This window comes from Cyanistes caeruleus, chromosome 6 (genome assembly GCF_971803275.1).
Source record: "Cyanistes caeruleus chromosome 6, bCyaCae1.hap1.1, whole genome shotgun sequence".
NCBI classification, from domain to species: domain Eukaryota; kingdom Metazoa; phylum Chordata; class Aves; order Passeriformes; family Paridae; genus Cyanistes; species Cyanistes caeruleus.
Window position 1 is genome coordinate 64,249,942 of NC_141706.1, and position 15,245 is coordinate 64,265,186.

The 15,245-nt window shown below is 38.2% G+C and overlaps 1 protein-coding gene across 6 annotated transcripts in view; it reads right to left on the reverse strand.

Annotated features, from left to right (window-relative positions):
* KIAA0586 (KIAA0586 ortholog) overlaps positions 1-15,245 on the reverse strand; it is a 68,146-nt gene that overhangs the window by 45,770 nt on the left and 7,131 nt on the right. For all 6 annotated transcript variants that reach the window (XM_086894014.1, XM_086894011.1, XM_086894009.1 and 3 more), the window contains exons 10-19: positions 15,040-15,160; positions 13,956-14,088; positions 12,575-12,616; positions 10,998-11,221; positions 10,027-10,099; positions 9,446-9,703; positions 9,099-9,273; positions 3,389-3,577; positions 2,318-2,505; positions 1,059-1,166 (exon numbers count right to left, since the gene is read on the reverse strand). In XM_086894014.1, coding sequence (XP_086750140.1) covers positions 1,059-1,166; positions 2,318-2,505; positions 3,389-3,577; positions 9,099-9,273; positions 9,446-9,703; positions 10,027-10,099; positions 10,998-11,221; positions 12,575-12,616; positions 13,956-14,088; positions 15,040-15,160 — 1,511 coding nt within the window. The remainder of the gene's footprint in view (positions 1-1,058; positions 1,167-2,317; positions 2,506-3,388; positions 3,578-9,098; positions 9,274-9,445; positions 9,704-10,026; positions 10,100-10,997; positions 11,222-12,574; positions 12,617-13,955; positions 14,089-15,039; positions 15,161-15,245) is intronic.

Below are 15,245 nucleotides of genomic sequence, written 5' to 3' on the forward strand. Positions count from 1 at the left end.
GAATCAATTAAATCAAACCTTCCACCATCCCAGGTTGCTCCAAGCCCCATCCAACCTGGCCTGGAACACCTCCAGGGATGGGGCAGCCACAGCTTCTGTGGGTACCCTGTGCCAGGGCTTCCCCACCCTCACAGCCAAAGATTTTTTCCTAATATCCAATCTAAAGCTGCTCTCTGTCAGTTTGAAACCATCCCCCCTTGTCCTTACTCTTGTAAATAGTCTCTGTCTTTCTTGTAGGGTCCCTTCAGGGACTGGAAGGCTGCAATGAGGTCACCCCAGAGCCTTCTCTTCTCCAGGCTGAACAATCCCAATTCTCTCAGCTCTTCCTCATAGGAGAGGTGCTCCACCTCTCTAATCAACTTGCTAGGATGGAGTAATAGGATTTTAAATACAAATCACTATTTTAGTCCACAATTTCTGTCTGATTGAGTGAATAACTGGATCACAGGACTCTGGAGGACCCAGCTCCTGAAGTCAGGAAAACTGAATGGACAATAAGCACACAAAAACAATCACTGCCTCACCAAGCCTTCACACACTCTGTCCTTATCACTCAGCACGCAGCAGCTACCCTTAGAGCTGCACAAAAACCGTCCTTGCTGCTCAGATCAAGATTAAAAACAGTTCTTAAAAGTTGGAGGGGAAGGGGATAGAGTGGCCACTCCAACCCCACAGGCTCCTGGGGCTTAGTGCCCACACCACTGACCACTCCTGAAGAGCCAAGCAGCAGAGGGAGGGATGAGGAACATCCTCACAACACTGAAGCCAGAGAAAACAAGGCAGGCATGGGCCAACAGGGATTATAATTCTTTACAGGACACAGGAACACTGTTTTTCTTAGTTTTACCATGGTGATCATGTAATCTTGGCAAAAGAGCGTCTTTCTACAATTTTTTATTTTCTTAAACAAATACCATGTGAGATAAATTCTTTAAAATAATTACTCCATTTTTCCTAGAACTGTCTCATTTCTCTAACTAAAGAAAGACAATGAGAACTTTGCAGCAATTTAACATATTTTCCTTTTGAACAAATTTGAATTCCTAGACAATCAGTACCTGTATTACAGCATCGACACCAGGGAGCAGAGACTCAGAGCTTGGGCGAATGTGTCTTACACTCTCACTGGCACTTGAAACACTGTCAATATCAATACTTGGTAACACCTAGGACAGAAAAAAAATCAGCAATATAAAAATCTATCCATTAGCTTGGCTATTATCATTGAACTTTTTAGATCTTTTTCTTCCACCTGGTTCTGAGTCACTAAAATTCAGCGTTCTCCCTTTCTCATGCCTGTATCTGATATCAACTTGGTTCTGAAAATCAAATTACTGTAATATCAAAAATTAACACCAGAAATAGTCACCTCTCCTCTTGCAGTACCTGATTTCTCCTGTTCTCTAATTCCCTGGCACTGTCTTGCACAGAACAGAAGAAGGTGATAATAATTACCTACAACAGTTAGAGCAGAGCTCTTGTGTTTGACCTGCAATTAGTTTAGAAGATTACAATATAATTTATAATCAAGGTATGTCCAGTACAGCATTAAAATGTATTGTATTTCTGTTAAGAACAAAGATTTCAATGTTCATTCCTTTGGGAAAAGAAAAATCAGCATAAATATTTAAGAAGTGGGTGAAATAACAGCAAAATGCAGGTGGGTGGAATAAAGTGACACAGCAAGGGAAGAAAGCACAGAACACTCTACGTGTGTTTAACTCTGAGTTCCATGAATCATTTCTGTCTGAAAGCTGTGGGGGAGTGTGTGCAGTCTCAACAATCAGAATCCAAAACAATGAAAACGTAAGAAACATTCACTTCCATGACAACAGACTCATGTAAAAAATTCAAACAACAAACCCCAGCCCACAAGGTGAGGACTGCAAGGGTTGATCTATCAGGAGTGAAACCCTTGGGTTGACAATCATGCTTGAAACAGAAATCTTAAAAGCCAAAGCAATCATCCACGAAAACTGACATTTTTATTTATACTTCTTTTATTCCAAGTTTGTTCTGTCAAAAACCTCATTAAAAAAAAAAAAAGAAAATGTGACAGATTTTATAAATGCCTTGCACAGGTGACTTAGGGAAAAAATATTTTTCTATTTTGGTCAAATAATAAAGGTAAGTTGCTAAAGTATGAATAAATATATTACTATAGCATGAGAAATGCTTGGTCACCCCATTACAGATTTTTCTAGTTCTCACTGAAAACCATCTACTGATGTCAAACTGTGTTACTGATGGATCAGGCTGCCTGTAGTTAGCACTCATTAAAACAAACAAACAAATCATCATCACTCTTGACATGTACCTGCACAGCGAGCTGAGGTGGGTCCTTTTTCTCTGATCTCATCTCTATTACTGCTATGTTTGGTTTTTTTACCTCATCTGGAGGCTGTGGTGGCACTTGAGGAAGGGAGGTTGTAACTGTGACAGGGTGTGGTTTATCTATGATTACTCCAGCTGGCTGCAGTAATGTGCTGCTGCTTTGGGTTTGACCTAAAGACAGTTGAAAAAACAATCAGAACTTCATATACCCATCTCCCAAGCCAGTAAATTAATAATTTAATTAAAATTATATTCTGTATGTTTAGAGATTCTTTGTGCAATTACAGACCAATTAAAAAGCCCCCTATTAACATTAGCTAAACTACAGTAATTCACCAGCTAATTTTAAGATTTCCCAGCAGAAATTGTCAACTCAACACTACCTGTTTTTAATATTAAATTCACTTTTCTTGACTTTGGTGACATCTACTGCTGAAAACAAGAATTGTGTTTGCCATTCAATAACTACAGTACTATTACACTTAGTATAACAATCCACACATTTTTGTCTGAGACAGCCTTTTAAAAAAATAATTACCTTATTTCAATGCCTATATAATACTAACCCTTCTCAAAACAAGCCCTATATAAAGGTTCTATTGAAAGTCCAAAAATCCAGAAGTCATGACAAGGAATTTACTGTGCTTGGCACAGTTCTACTGAAATTGCTGGGCTGAAGTCATTGCAAATGTTGAATCCAAGAGTGGGTGATTCAGTTCCTGCTTACGTGGATACCAAACTGAAAGCAAGAACATGAAGCCTAAAACCAAAATGAACTTAAAAAGGTACAGCCAAGCAAGGAATTGCTCTGTCAGGGTGTCACCTTACATCCAGCATGAAGGATGAGGAAAACCAGAACATTTTCAACTGATCCCTCAGATTTCTGATGAGAAGGGCAGGTGCAAATCTCATGGAATGATTTGGGTTGGAAGGGACCTTAGAGATCATCTAATTCCAACCCCCAAACCACTGACTTGAGAAGATAAAAGTTGTATTTCCATGAAATAGCAGTGATTAACCTGCACACAATCTTCCCCAGGTAATTTTTTCCTACCTAGTGGAATAGCCATGGGAATGAGCTGGCCTTCCAGAGGACCAGAGGCAGCAGGGACATCCTGGCTGGGGCTGAAGAGGTACTGGCTCTGCTGGGCAAAGGCATACACAGGATGCTTCTTCCAGGGGCTGCTGATGACCTTCTGAGTGTGAAGGCAGGTCTGGGTCCTTGTTGACTTCACCTTTGTGCCTGCAACAAGAGCAGATGAACTGTAGGTTCCAGTGCATGAACAAACCCAGTGAGATCACTCTGCTGATCCAAGCCTTCCTACTGAACCCACTGCAAATTTTTGTTCTGGGATGGAGGGAATGAGGGAGGGACTCCCAAAGGGCAGGACCTGAAAGTGATCTACTAAGACGATAGACAGATGTCTCAGTATTGGCAGCAATGAAGAAGTTAAAATTGCAATTTTTAAGTTGAATTTAGCAGATAAGGGCACAGAAACATGAAAAGGACTGAAGGACAGCAGTAAGTTGGAATGAAATGTGTGATTTAGCAGCTAAGAAGAAATCCAGAATTTAGGTTTGAAATGCAGCCACAAAACTGACAGGTACTCAGAGGGACAGGTATAATCTGTAAATTCCTGATTTAACAACTCAGTGCTACTGCAAAATCCAGCCCTAGCTAATACCCAAAAGTCTTGACTTCCATCATCAAGAAAACACTGATTTTTTGGCCCAGTTTTTCAAGTGTATTGTAAGTAGCCAGCCAGAAGTAATTTATATGTAAAAACATCTTCAGCAAAGAGCAGAGGAGAGCATTTATTGCAATGTGCATTTCTCACCATGCAAGGTCTTACTCAACTTAAAGCAACCAATGGATATTATTAAGGAAATTATTAATGTAAGTGGATAAATACTGCTTAAAAATTCCCCCCAAAAAGGTGTTGACAATTGTCAGTGAGGCAGAAGTGCTTCTACTGTTATTTTGTAGGTGTTAGATTAATGAATCTGGAAAGAAACACTCTGATAACCAACTCCATACCTTTATTATAGCCAAAAAAATGTCATTTTACTCCTCTGTTGTTTCTAATAACCACCTCCCTGTACCTACAGCCAGTTAACACGTGGTAACAAGCACTTTTTAGTTCTGTTCACATTTAACAGCCTTCTAATTAATTGAGGAATGAAAGTCAACAATTATAAAATATAGGGATAATAAAGACTGATAATGTGACTTTTGTTAGATGCAGACAAGCAGGTAAGGCAGTTCACTTATAAAGTGGTATTTTTGTACAACTTATGGCTTGCAAGGAAACAGGAACAAGTCAGAACTCCTCAGTGGGAAAATACAGGTCAGAGAGAAGCATCTTTAGAAAAGAGTTTATGGTCATGTTGGATAAGCAATGGAATGAGAAATCACAACACAACAGGATAAATGTAACCCCCAGATGTCTCAACAGAATGTCTGAGATGGAGCAGGAGAAGACTTCCATAGATGAGAACACTGCATTCAGCACTAATTCTGTATCTCTGCAAATATTAAAATAGATTGGACATTAACAGGCACTCTTCATTTTTTAAGGAAAATTCAGCTGGAAACTGAAGTAGCTGGAAACTGAAGCCAAAACCTCACTACAAATCAGATAATAAATCTGAAGTGTCCTATTTGGTTTTGAAGCACAAGGTAATTTGCCATGGGAAGAAGCAGAATTTCTGCTGTCTTTACATGATGAGTTTGTGCCTTTCTGCAAAGCACAGGTTAGCAAAAAAAAAATGTTCTGCAGTCAGACAAATTACTGGACTCTGTAACATAAATAGATACAGTTCAGAGGCTTGTGATTTAGAAGAGGTCACACTACATGATCTAACAGTCCCCCTTGGCCTTGAACTTTTGAGTAAAAGCAGAAATTGGCAGTGTATCTGTAATGCTGCCAACTTGTAAAAACAAGGTTTTCACAGTGAGAATGATTAAGTACTGTATATACACAGCACCTCATTTTAATTGCTTTCAACTTTTCATTTCTCCCTGCAAAGTTTATTTGCACTGGGCAGAAACTAGATATTTAATTAAACTTAGCTTTAAAAAAACAGTGTTTTACATGTATTTATCAGTTCACATTATGCAAGAAAACAACTCCAGCTTTTCTGGTTTTTTTTAGAAACGCTCTCTTACTCATAAAAGTTAGTTGAATTTTTTTTCCTAACTTCCCATAAGAAACTAAGCATTAGTCACCATAGTTTATTTGCAAAGAAAATGGTTGAGAGTTATAAAATGACTGAAAAGAGACTCTCCAGATGGCCATTTCAGTCTTAAACAAACATCCTTATTCTAACACTAATTTAAAACAAGCTCAGTGGACTGCTCTTACAAAATAGAGTCATTTAACAAGGCTGGATTTTTCAGCCAATCAAACCCAAGGCCAAAGACTTCCAATAATTCTGAAGCCTTTATCACCTGGTACATCAAGGCCAGGAAGGGAATCTGTGGGTGCAGATGTGTGAAGGGAAGACCTCACCATGCCTAACCTGAAAGAGATTTGTTTATTTCTTTCTCTTTTTTATTTTTAGAACCTTGTGCTTTGAAGTGCTCATTCAACCTTGGTGCATTTTATTTACACCCCTCCTATAGAGGAGCACAGATCCGTTCCTAATTTTATTATTTATACTTTGCTTTGCCATAACAGCTTCTTCCAGAACAGCAGCCCCCAAAATGACTGAACTGCTCTGTCTTCATGAGACCCATGTGAAACACCATGGATTATTTTTCCATTTTATTGGCAAGGCATAGGAAAGGACAAAAATGAAGCAGTTTGACCATTAAGTCTTACCTAGAGGCAAAGATACACAATGCCAGTATCAAACAAACCTCAGTCTCAGTTAAAATCAGAAAGCTTGGGAACAGCACACACTCATGGAGTGCTGCTCCTTACACAATGTGCAAAACACTTAGATAAGAACACAAGGGGGTGTCTTATTTTATTTACTGTCAGGATAGAGACAAAACCGTAACTCCAGCCTGATGTTAAATAAAGAAACAAATTTTATGGTGGCTTTACTGTTGCTAACACACAATTTGCTCTGCAGCATGACTTAATGGCTTGGAATGTCACTCTGGGAAAAGGCTATCCAGAGTTCACTCTGTTTTCCAGCAAAGAGCTTTGAAGCTGTTTGTCACATGTTCTGGAAAATTGAAGGCAGCATTGATCCAGTGCAGTTTTTTCCCTTTCATTTCTATTTGCCTCCAACAGAAGAAATGTGAAGCACAGGAGCACAGAACCTGCACCTTTCCACATCACTCACACAACTGAATTCAACTGGTGGTTTCAAATGATCCATTTGTTGTGATTAGATTGGGGAGGGGGGCACTCCTTCTGCCACTTTACAAGATATTGTTTCTGCAGTGATGAAATTGGCCTCCCTGGAAAGGTTATGACCTTCTGTAAAGGACAAGAGCCCAATAAATAGAGAAGAAAATTCATTTAGGACTCAGCAAAAGCAGAACTGCTGATTAAATATTTTTAAAGAAGTGCCTGTTCTCAATCCAAATCTTAGTGGTCACTGTATCACTGCTATTACTACCCTAAGTGCTTACTAGCACACATTTCATCTAAAAAGATCTATACAGAATAAGTTAAATTACAGGTGTACAGCACAGCCAATAGTCAAAAACAGTGATGTATCATGCTTCAAATGACTGCAACAGAGGATACACCTTTTTTCACCACAGAAAAGACATTCAAGAGAGGGCAAACAAAACACTTAAGTCACAAGGCTGATGGATTTCATGTACCAAGGTCTCACCTTTTAAAGAATGGTGAGTTTTGAGAAATTTTCTAGGTTTTTTGCCAGGACTATAACCCACATTTTCCAGGAGAGGGGTGAGAATTGTGAACACCTTCTACCAATAACACTTTTTCTTCACAGATCACAGCTGGGCTCCAGAGCACAGGTAAGGAAAGTGCCATAAAGACCATGTCAGACCAAGTAAGAGATTCTTGAACTATTCTGAGGACTTGCCACTGTGGATGTACATCATAACCACAGAATCACAGAAGGGTTTGAGCTGGAAGGAACCTTCAGGATCAGCCAGTTCCAAATCCCTGCCATGGGCAAAGACACCTTCTACTAGACCAGATTACTCAATAATATTAAAATAACAATAACAATAATAATAATAATGTAAAAAAATCCCCATCCTCAAACCCCAGCAGTGCCTTTCTCCAGAGATGTAGATGTTTTACACCATCCATTGCAATGGCCTAAAAACCTGATTTCACTAAGTGACTGGCTGCCTTCTGATATTAATCTCTTGTATTTCACACAGAATATAATATTTTGACAGCTATAATAAAAACCCAGGCAGCATTTTTAAACATGGCATTTAAGACTGCATCAAGCATCTTTTCCCTGCATGGGTAACAACAGCCTCAGTGCAAGAAGCATGGGGAGAGCCAGTTAATATTTTTCCATGGATGCACATCCTATTTATTCCATTGTGCCCACCATCACTTTAACCACCTCTTCCTCTTAAGCCTCTCTCCCATCTCCACACTTTCCCTTCATTATTATCTTTTCTCATGTAATTTGCTCACTTTCTCCCCAGTAAAATGATCCACATTGTTTTGTCTTTTTTTATAATATCAGTTATAGATTATTCTTAGTTTTTGTATTAAGAATCAAGTAAGTTTTCACAAGGTAACTAGGAAATAAAACAGATCCAATTAAAACATTACTGTCCACTAACTCTATATGAAGTTTATCTACACTGACCTATGTCAGGTATCATATAGTCTCCCTTTGTAATTATTTTTACACATTTTTAATAGGTTAGGGAATTAGGACCCTCTTATCCTAACACTTTGCTAACAAAACTAACAAACACAATTCATTCAACCAGTAACAATTCATCAACCAGTAACCTTTATCAATTAATTGACCTTAACAAGCTATCACAGAAAGGAATTCTACTCTGTTTATAACTCTAACTGGATGAAGAAGGAGTTACTTGCACTTAGTGAACTTAACCAGTGATTCTGATTACATCTTTCAATATTTTCAAGCTAACAGATGTCATCTTCATGCCCTTATATTTAATTTTTCCTATTTCAATTGATGTATTAGAAACAGGAAATTAAATATCAAACTTCCTTCAGTTTTCAAGTCTCAGTATATTTCTGAACTCTGAATGAATTAAATAGTGAAATGAAAAAATCACTGGATAAGCCTGACACAAAAAATACATCTCCCAGTGACTTCTATCAAAAATTGAGTTCATTTTTCAACACACTCAGTTGTGATTAATATTAGCAATTCAGCTCATTAAATCTTGGACAACAATAAATACACAGTAACACATTAATCATATTTAGAAATAAATAAAATAATTATGTTAGAATAATTTATTTAACAATCTAAAATAAGTGAGAGACACATTAAGCAAAGTTGAAAAACTTCCAGTATTTTTTAGTTTTGAAAAGAAGATCTTAAATAGAAAGAAACTATTTCAAATGGACAGGACCTACAATAACCATCTAGTCCAACTGCCTGACCACTTCAGGGCTGACCAAAAGTTAAATTAAAGGCATTTTCCAAATGCCTCTCAAGCCCTGACAAACCTGAGGCAGTGACCACCTCTCTGAAAAGCCACTGCAGTTGTTAAACTTTATATTGAAGAGTGGATGAACTACAATTAACAATTAATTTTCACAAGGAATTCCTGGTAGAAAAACTGGGAAGGAACACCTTGTACCCATCAAAGAATCACATACCTCTAACAGTCTCTATCAGCTTGGGTCTGGGAAGTTTAAATTTGGGAGAGGGAGAGTTGAATCTCAGGTAAGGTCCCTTTTTAAGCGTGCTACGGTGACCCTGGTAAATGGGTTTCCCATAAACTCGAGACAGATAATCTTCATTTTGGACCAGTGCAGTTCCACCTACATCTTCCTGATGGACACCAAAAAGGAAAAAAAAGTAGTTTATAATTCTTCATTTATGTAAATTGGAGCAGGACAGAGCTATCACTTTCGTTTTGAATCAGTACACCTGCACACACAATTTTTCATGTCAACACTGAACAGTTTTTTTCAGAAAAGAAACCAATTACTTGGCAACTCACATCTGCCTTTCTTTCTCTGCTCTGCACATTTTCAGAAAAGTAAGTTCTAAACCTCTGTTTCTTTGTGTCATCTTCCACTTGCTTCTGCAATGGCTTAGCTGCAGATAAAGGCCTTTTTGTCAAGCATTCTTGGATGTTTTGAGTTTTCTCTTTAATTTCTTTCTTGGTCTTCACATCCCTGAGGTTTTGGGCTCTCTTGTTCCATGGGGCTTTTTGATCACATTTCTCTTGCTCTGAATCATTTGTTCCCATTTCAGCCTAAACAGGAAACATAAATGTAATAAATGGAGATATTTATCTTCAAGGCCATCAGCAGAGAGTGTGGATAACTTTGCAGCTCTGAGAAAGGGTCTGTTTTTCATGTTAGCCAGCAACTGAGACCAGGGATTTTCATTACACAACTACAGTTTTAAAACAGAGGTAAATATTCTGTTATAGCTTACTGCATGATAGCAATAATGGGCAGCTTTCTCATGTTTTCAAGGGGTGAGTAAATCACTTTACTGTGGACATGAAAGAACAAGGCAAGGTGGAAAAACATAACACAAAAATCCAAACTAATCTCATTTTTCCAGCCCTACCTGGATTTCCTCACTGATTGTCTTGATCCAGTCATCCACAGTCCTTCGGATACGAATCTCCTCCAAGACATCTCTGAAACAGAAGAAAAAACCATTTTAGGTCAGTGCTTCTCAAATTGCACAGATTTGTTCCTGGGAAAGTAGTGACCTTTAAATACTTTAAAAGAAAAGCAGACAGTGAGATTCTGCACCTCTACACTGCTCTAAAGGTACCAAGCAAAGCCCATGGAGAGTCCCAGCCCCAAATCTGCTCTTGCATGGTGCCACCTGCAAACCCCACTCCCTGCTGGGAAATACTGACATTATTACAAATGTTTTAGGAGTAAGAGGCAGCCATGTGTCACTTCCTACTTTGATCACAACTGAAAAATCAACAAAAATATTCCAACTTAACAAAAAAGCAGATGACAAATTATTACATCCTCTAGAAGATAATGAGGGCAGGTACCAGGTACCTAAAAAAATCCCTTATGCATACAGAATAGCTACCTTCCTCAGGAAAATGCAAATTTAAATTGTATTTTAATAGAAAAGTTCCATTATGATTCAAGAAGGAGTATTTAACACAACTAGCAAAGCAAAAGTTCAAAAGCCAAAGATTTGTTGTGAGGTGATTAAATTCTGTAAATTTACAGGCTTATGAAGCCTCTTCTGGCTCTGAATAATTAAATTAGGCTTCAGTTTTCTTATTAATGAAAGTTGGTATGGGAACAGTTAAATGCCCTGGCAGCAGAGCAGGGCTTTATCAGTCTGCTTTATCAGTCCAGCTGATAAAGCCTCAGAAATCATATTTAGACACCTGATAAAAATCAGTTCATACCACAAGGGTTGAAAAACACCTGAATTTCAAGAATCAGACAACATTTGCTAGAAAGGAACAATAAATCTTTTTTGCAGGCAAGAGCAAGAGTTCTTCAGTGCCCAGATCTGGAAACATTAATCCCACAAAACACTGAACTGCAGAGTCTGACCTGTCTGTAGTTGAGTTACTGAAAGAATACATGGCATCTCCATCTTTTGCACGAGTAACAGCTTCCAGATTCTCCTCAAGGACTTTTTTATTGCTTTGCACTCCTCTCAAAACCTTTTCAGCATCTGTCAGTATAGACTTTGGCACTTTGACATTTTGAAGGATGGATGGCTCGCTCTGCACATGTTGTTCAGGAGGATCAGGTCCAACAGAAGGACTTTTGGGCTAAAATTGAAACAGAACCTCTAGCTTTTAATCAGAGATTGTAATTTCCTATTAATCTCTAATCACATCAATGCCATGATATGAAATACTGCCCATGTGCATTATCAGCAACTTCAATTACTCAAGAACGTTCATTATGTTGCAAATATATTTAGAGAAGTGAGACATCCAAAAGATCTCAAATGAAAAATGATGTGAAGTATGAGAGGCAATGCTAATGAGGCTAATAAGCATGTGAAAAGATGGCAATTAGATACATGAAGCATCACAAGCAAATCTCTCCATGTAACAGTAATTAAATATAATTAAGAGCCTAATAAAAGCCCAAGTCTTCTAAATATATGCACTTGTTTGGCATCAATCTACCCCAAGAAACACCAAGCAATATTTGTAAGTTAAAAAAAAATAAATCCCTCAGCAGCCCCTTGATCCTCTCTCACTTTTACTCATTTTCACTTTTCAGAAGGAACAGTGAAACCTCTCACTTTGCAGAACCCTTTTACAAAGATAAAAATCGAGCATAAATTATCTGCTAAGTACAAAAGCAAAGGACACAAACACAGGAAACAAGTTCTCACATTCATTCTCACACTCCTGAGGAAAAACACAGAGGCCCATGAAAACTTCATTAAACAGTAAAAAAATTTTAAAAGTGATAAATGTACGTTAAAAAAAAAACAAAACAAACCTCAAGCCAAAATCAAAATACCCTGACTCGAGTAGACTGTGGAAATATCAACTGAATGAACAGAAAAAAAAAACCTCACAGATCACAACTCAGTTTTAGCTTTAAGGCTACTCTTTTGTCAAATCAGAATTAAACAAAAGTTTAATTTGGCATAAATGTGGCACTGGAATCAACACACTGATCACATGACCTTGGTTTTGGTCTGGTGAGAAAAAGACAATACACCAAATTATTTATCAATTTTACATAGGCATTCATTTTAAAATGGAACTTTTTGACAAATACTAATTCAATAAGACAGGTAAAATCAGTGAGAAAAGGTAAGAAATACAGATACATGATCAACTGTAAAATGATGTAGTGAGACCCAGATCATGAAATGGAAAGTGGATCTGTTAAATATGTAAAAAATGCTGGTAGCAGCAGCCCACAGTGTGCCAATCTGACACAGCAGCTTCCTGCTTGATATTATCCCCTCAAGGGATTTCCTAGGACTGGAGCAGACAGGAGCAATGTGATCTGTGCAAGAGCAATCCTTTAACAAACACCCAGGTGTGCAACAGGCAGGCAGTGGTGTTTCATTGCAAACAGCTTCAGCATTAAAGTATTTTATAGAAAGCCCAAAAGCTCACAAAAGAAATACACATAAAAATTTCAAGGTATACCTTAATAAGATTATTCATGTCAGATTTCCATGAACTTGCTTCCTAAAAAGACAGAAGAAGAGCTGTTGAAACTTTTGAAGTAAAAGCCATAGGAGATATTGGATCAGTTTCACTGAATTCCTTGGGCTAGAGCACCACCTTCTGTCCTCAGCTAATTCAGACTTTTGCTTTATGACAGAGCTAATTTATCATTTACCCAAAAATTTATCATTATCTCACTCTACAAACCTCTCAGTGATGAGGAGTCAGTAGCTAAGTGTTTAATTGACCCAACTCTACATTTGCTAAGTCATCACATATCTTTCTATGGACCTTTTTTGTTAGAGAGATTTCAAATCATTTCTGTAATTAATTTCTGTCTTTCTCCTATTCCTTATCCCATCTCATCTTGTTCTGTTGCCTGTACTAAGGAATGTTACTTATTTAAGCTTTCAGCAAGAGTGGCAAGAAAATATTTGCATCCTCAGTGGGGCACAAGGCACCTGTTCCATGCCTAGTAAGAATAATTAAATGTAAAATTCACAAAGTGTTACAAAATCTATAAAAAACACACCAGCTATGCTATAAGATATGACAGATGAACCTGTTTTTTCTAAAGATACAGCAACAAAAACCAGACTGGTAATACAAAATATTTTTAGGGAAATATACAAGTTGAAACTTTTAACCACAGAAATGAACCAGCAGAATCAATTACTACATTTCAAGCCAATTCACAGAGGTGAATTTTCAAGATTTTCTTCTTTCTCACTGTGTATATTGACAAGAACAGAAAGGACCACAGCAGATGGGTGGAACCAGGAATGGCACCAGGTTAAAAGATAAAAGCCTCGGCTGTTAAAAGCTCCATGCTGCCAGCACAGAAGCAGATCTTGTACCCCCAAAGGTACAAAATCTTTAGCACAAGAAACAGCTCCAGGATTCAATTCCAGGCAATTCCTTGGAAACAGTACTCAATACAAAAAGAAGTGGCAAAATGAGAAAGGAAATGCTTAAAGCTGACTGGAGATAAATGGAACATTGTTCTTTCCCAAACAGGAAAATTACATCAGCTCTGTAGCCCTGCAGAGAACAGGAACTGAAAATAACCAAAACCTTAAAACAAACAAATAAACAAACTTCTTTTTTTCTTCTTTCTGTCCTCTCTCTCTCACCTATTTTATGTCTGGGACAATTGCACACCCAGAGCATTACTCAGGCTCAAAGCTTTTCCACACACAGAGACTCCAATATTTCAATTAATTTTAAAACAAATATGGATTTTTTGACAGGTGTAGAAGCAAGAGCAACACTTTTGTTGATACCACACCTCTATGCTTTCCTTCACATTTTTTATTCACCTTGCTCAAACCCCTGCTCATTGTGATTAGATTGATTTTACCTGCAGAATGTTGTGCATTTCTCTTCTCAGCTTGCCAAGATCTTGAAGTAAAGCATCTGCTTTTTTCACTGTTTTCTCAATTGTATTGTAGCTTTCAATAGATGGAATTAAGCCTCCAGGCAAAGCATTGTGTCTGAGGGGAGAAACACTCCTGGTTACCTCTCATGGCTCCTGAGGTGGCCCAAGAAAGGATTCAACTGGGAAAGCAAGCAGGAATTTACAGCCCAAGTACCAAACCTTTAAATAAACTGAAACTTGCTTTGGAATCTGAAGTTATAGAGAGGTTACTGAGTTTTCTCTGTTTATCACTTAACACCTTCAGCCATATCCTTTTATTTTCAATAGTGAAATTACATCTGCTAGAGCAACAATTAAACTTTGGATATTTCTCCATCTGAAGCAATTAGCATTTTTGTTTACACTGCTCTAAATTAGCAGGTATGAGCAGTTTCTCCCTGAATTAGTGAAATTATAACTTCACATTATTGCCTGGGGAAAATATGGTTCAGACTGCATGGCTAAGAACATTTTTTCACCTATTTTAAAGCTTAGGAGTTGTTAGGTGGATGCTGCTCCTGAAAAACACTCCAAGTTCAACCAGCTGACCTCTGTGAGAGGTGTTGTGAGGTGTCTTTAGAAACAAGCCTCCATCTGCCTGGAGCTCAACAGAAACCACAGAAACGTGGGGTATTAGAGCTGGAAGGGACCCACAAGGATCAGAGTCCAACTCCTGGCCCTGCACAGACACCCCAACAATGTCACCCTGTGCTGAGAGCAGTGTCCAAACTTACTGAATTCTGTCGACCTGGAGCTGTGCCCATTCCCTGGGGAGCCTGGGCAGTGCCAGCACCCTCTGGGGGAAGAACCTTTCCTGAAATCCAACCTAAACCTCCCCTGGCACAGCTCCAGCCGTTCCCTCAGCTCCTGTCAAAAGTAATGCCAAAACAGAAATACTCCAGCACAGCTGTGCCAGCCTCAAGGACCACAGCAGTGACTCTGTTACACCATCAGTGTCTAATCCACCTCCCTCAACTTCACTGAAACAGAAACTCGTCCTCAGTTTTGGGTTGTTGTGTTTACCCACCTGTCTCTCTCAGAATGCCAGCTCCTTTCATTGCTGCCTAATGCTGTCTTCTTGGAAAATTCAGCTTGCTTTAGTGGTATTTCTTGAGAATTCAAAACGTGTTCCACACATTTCCCTTCACCTGAAATGAAGTGAAATTAAGAAGAAAAAAAGAAAGTTAGGGTAGTTCAATATATTTAATATTTTATTTTCCTTTCCAGGTATTT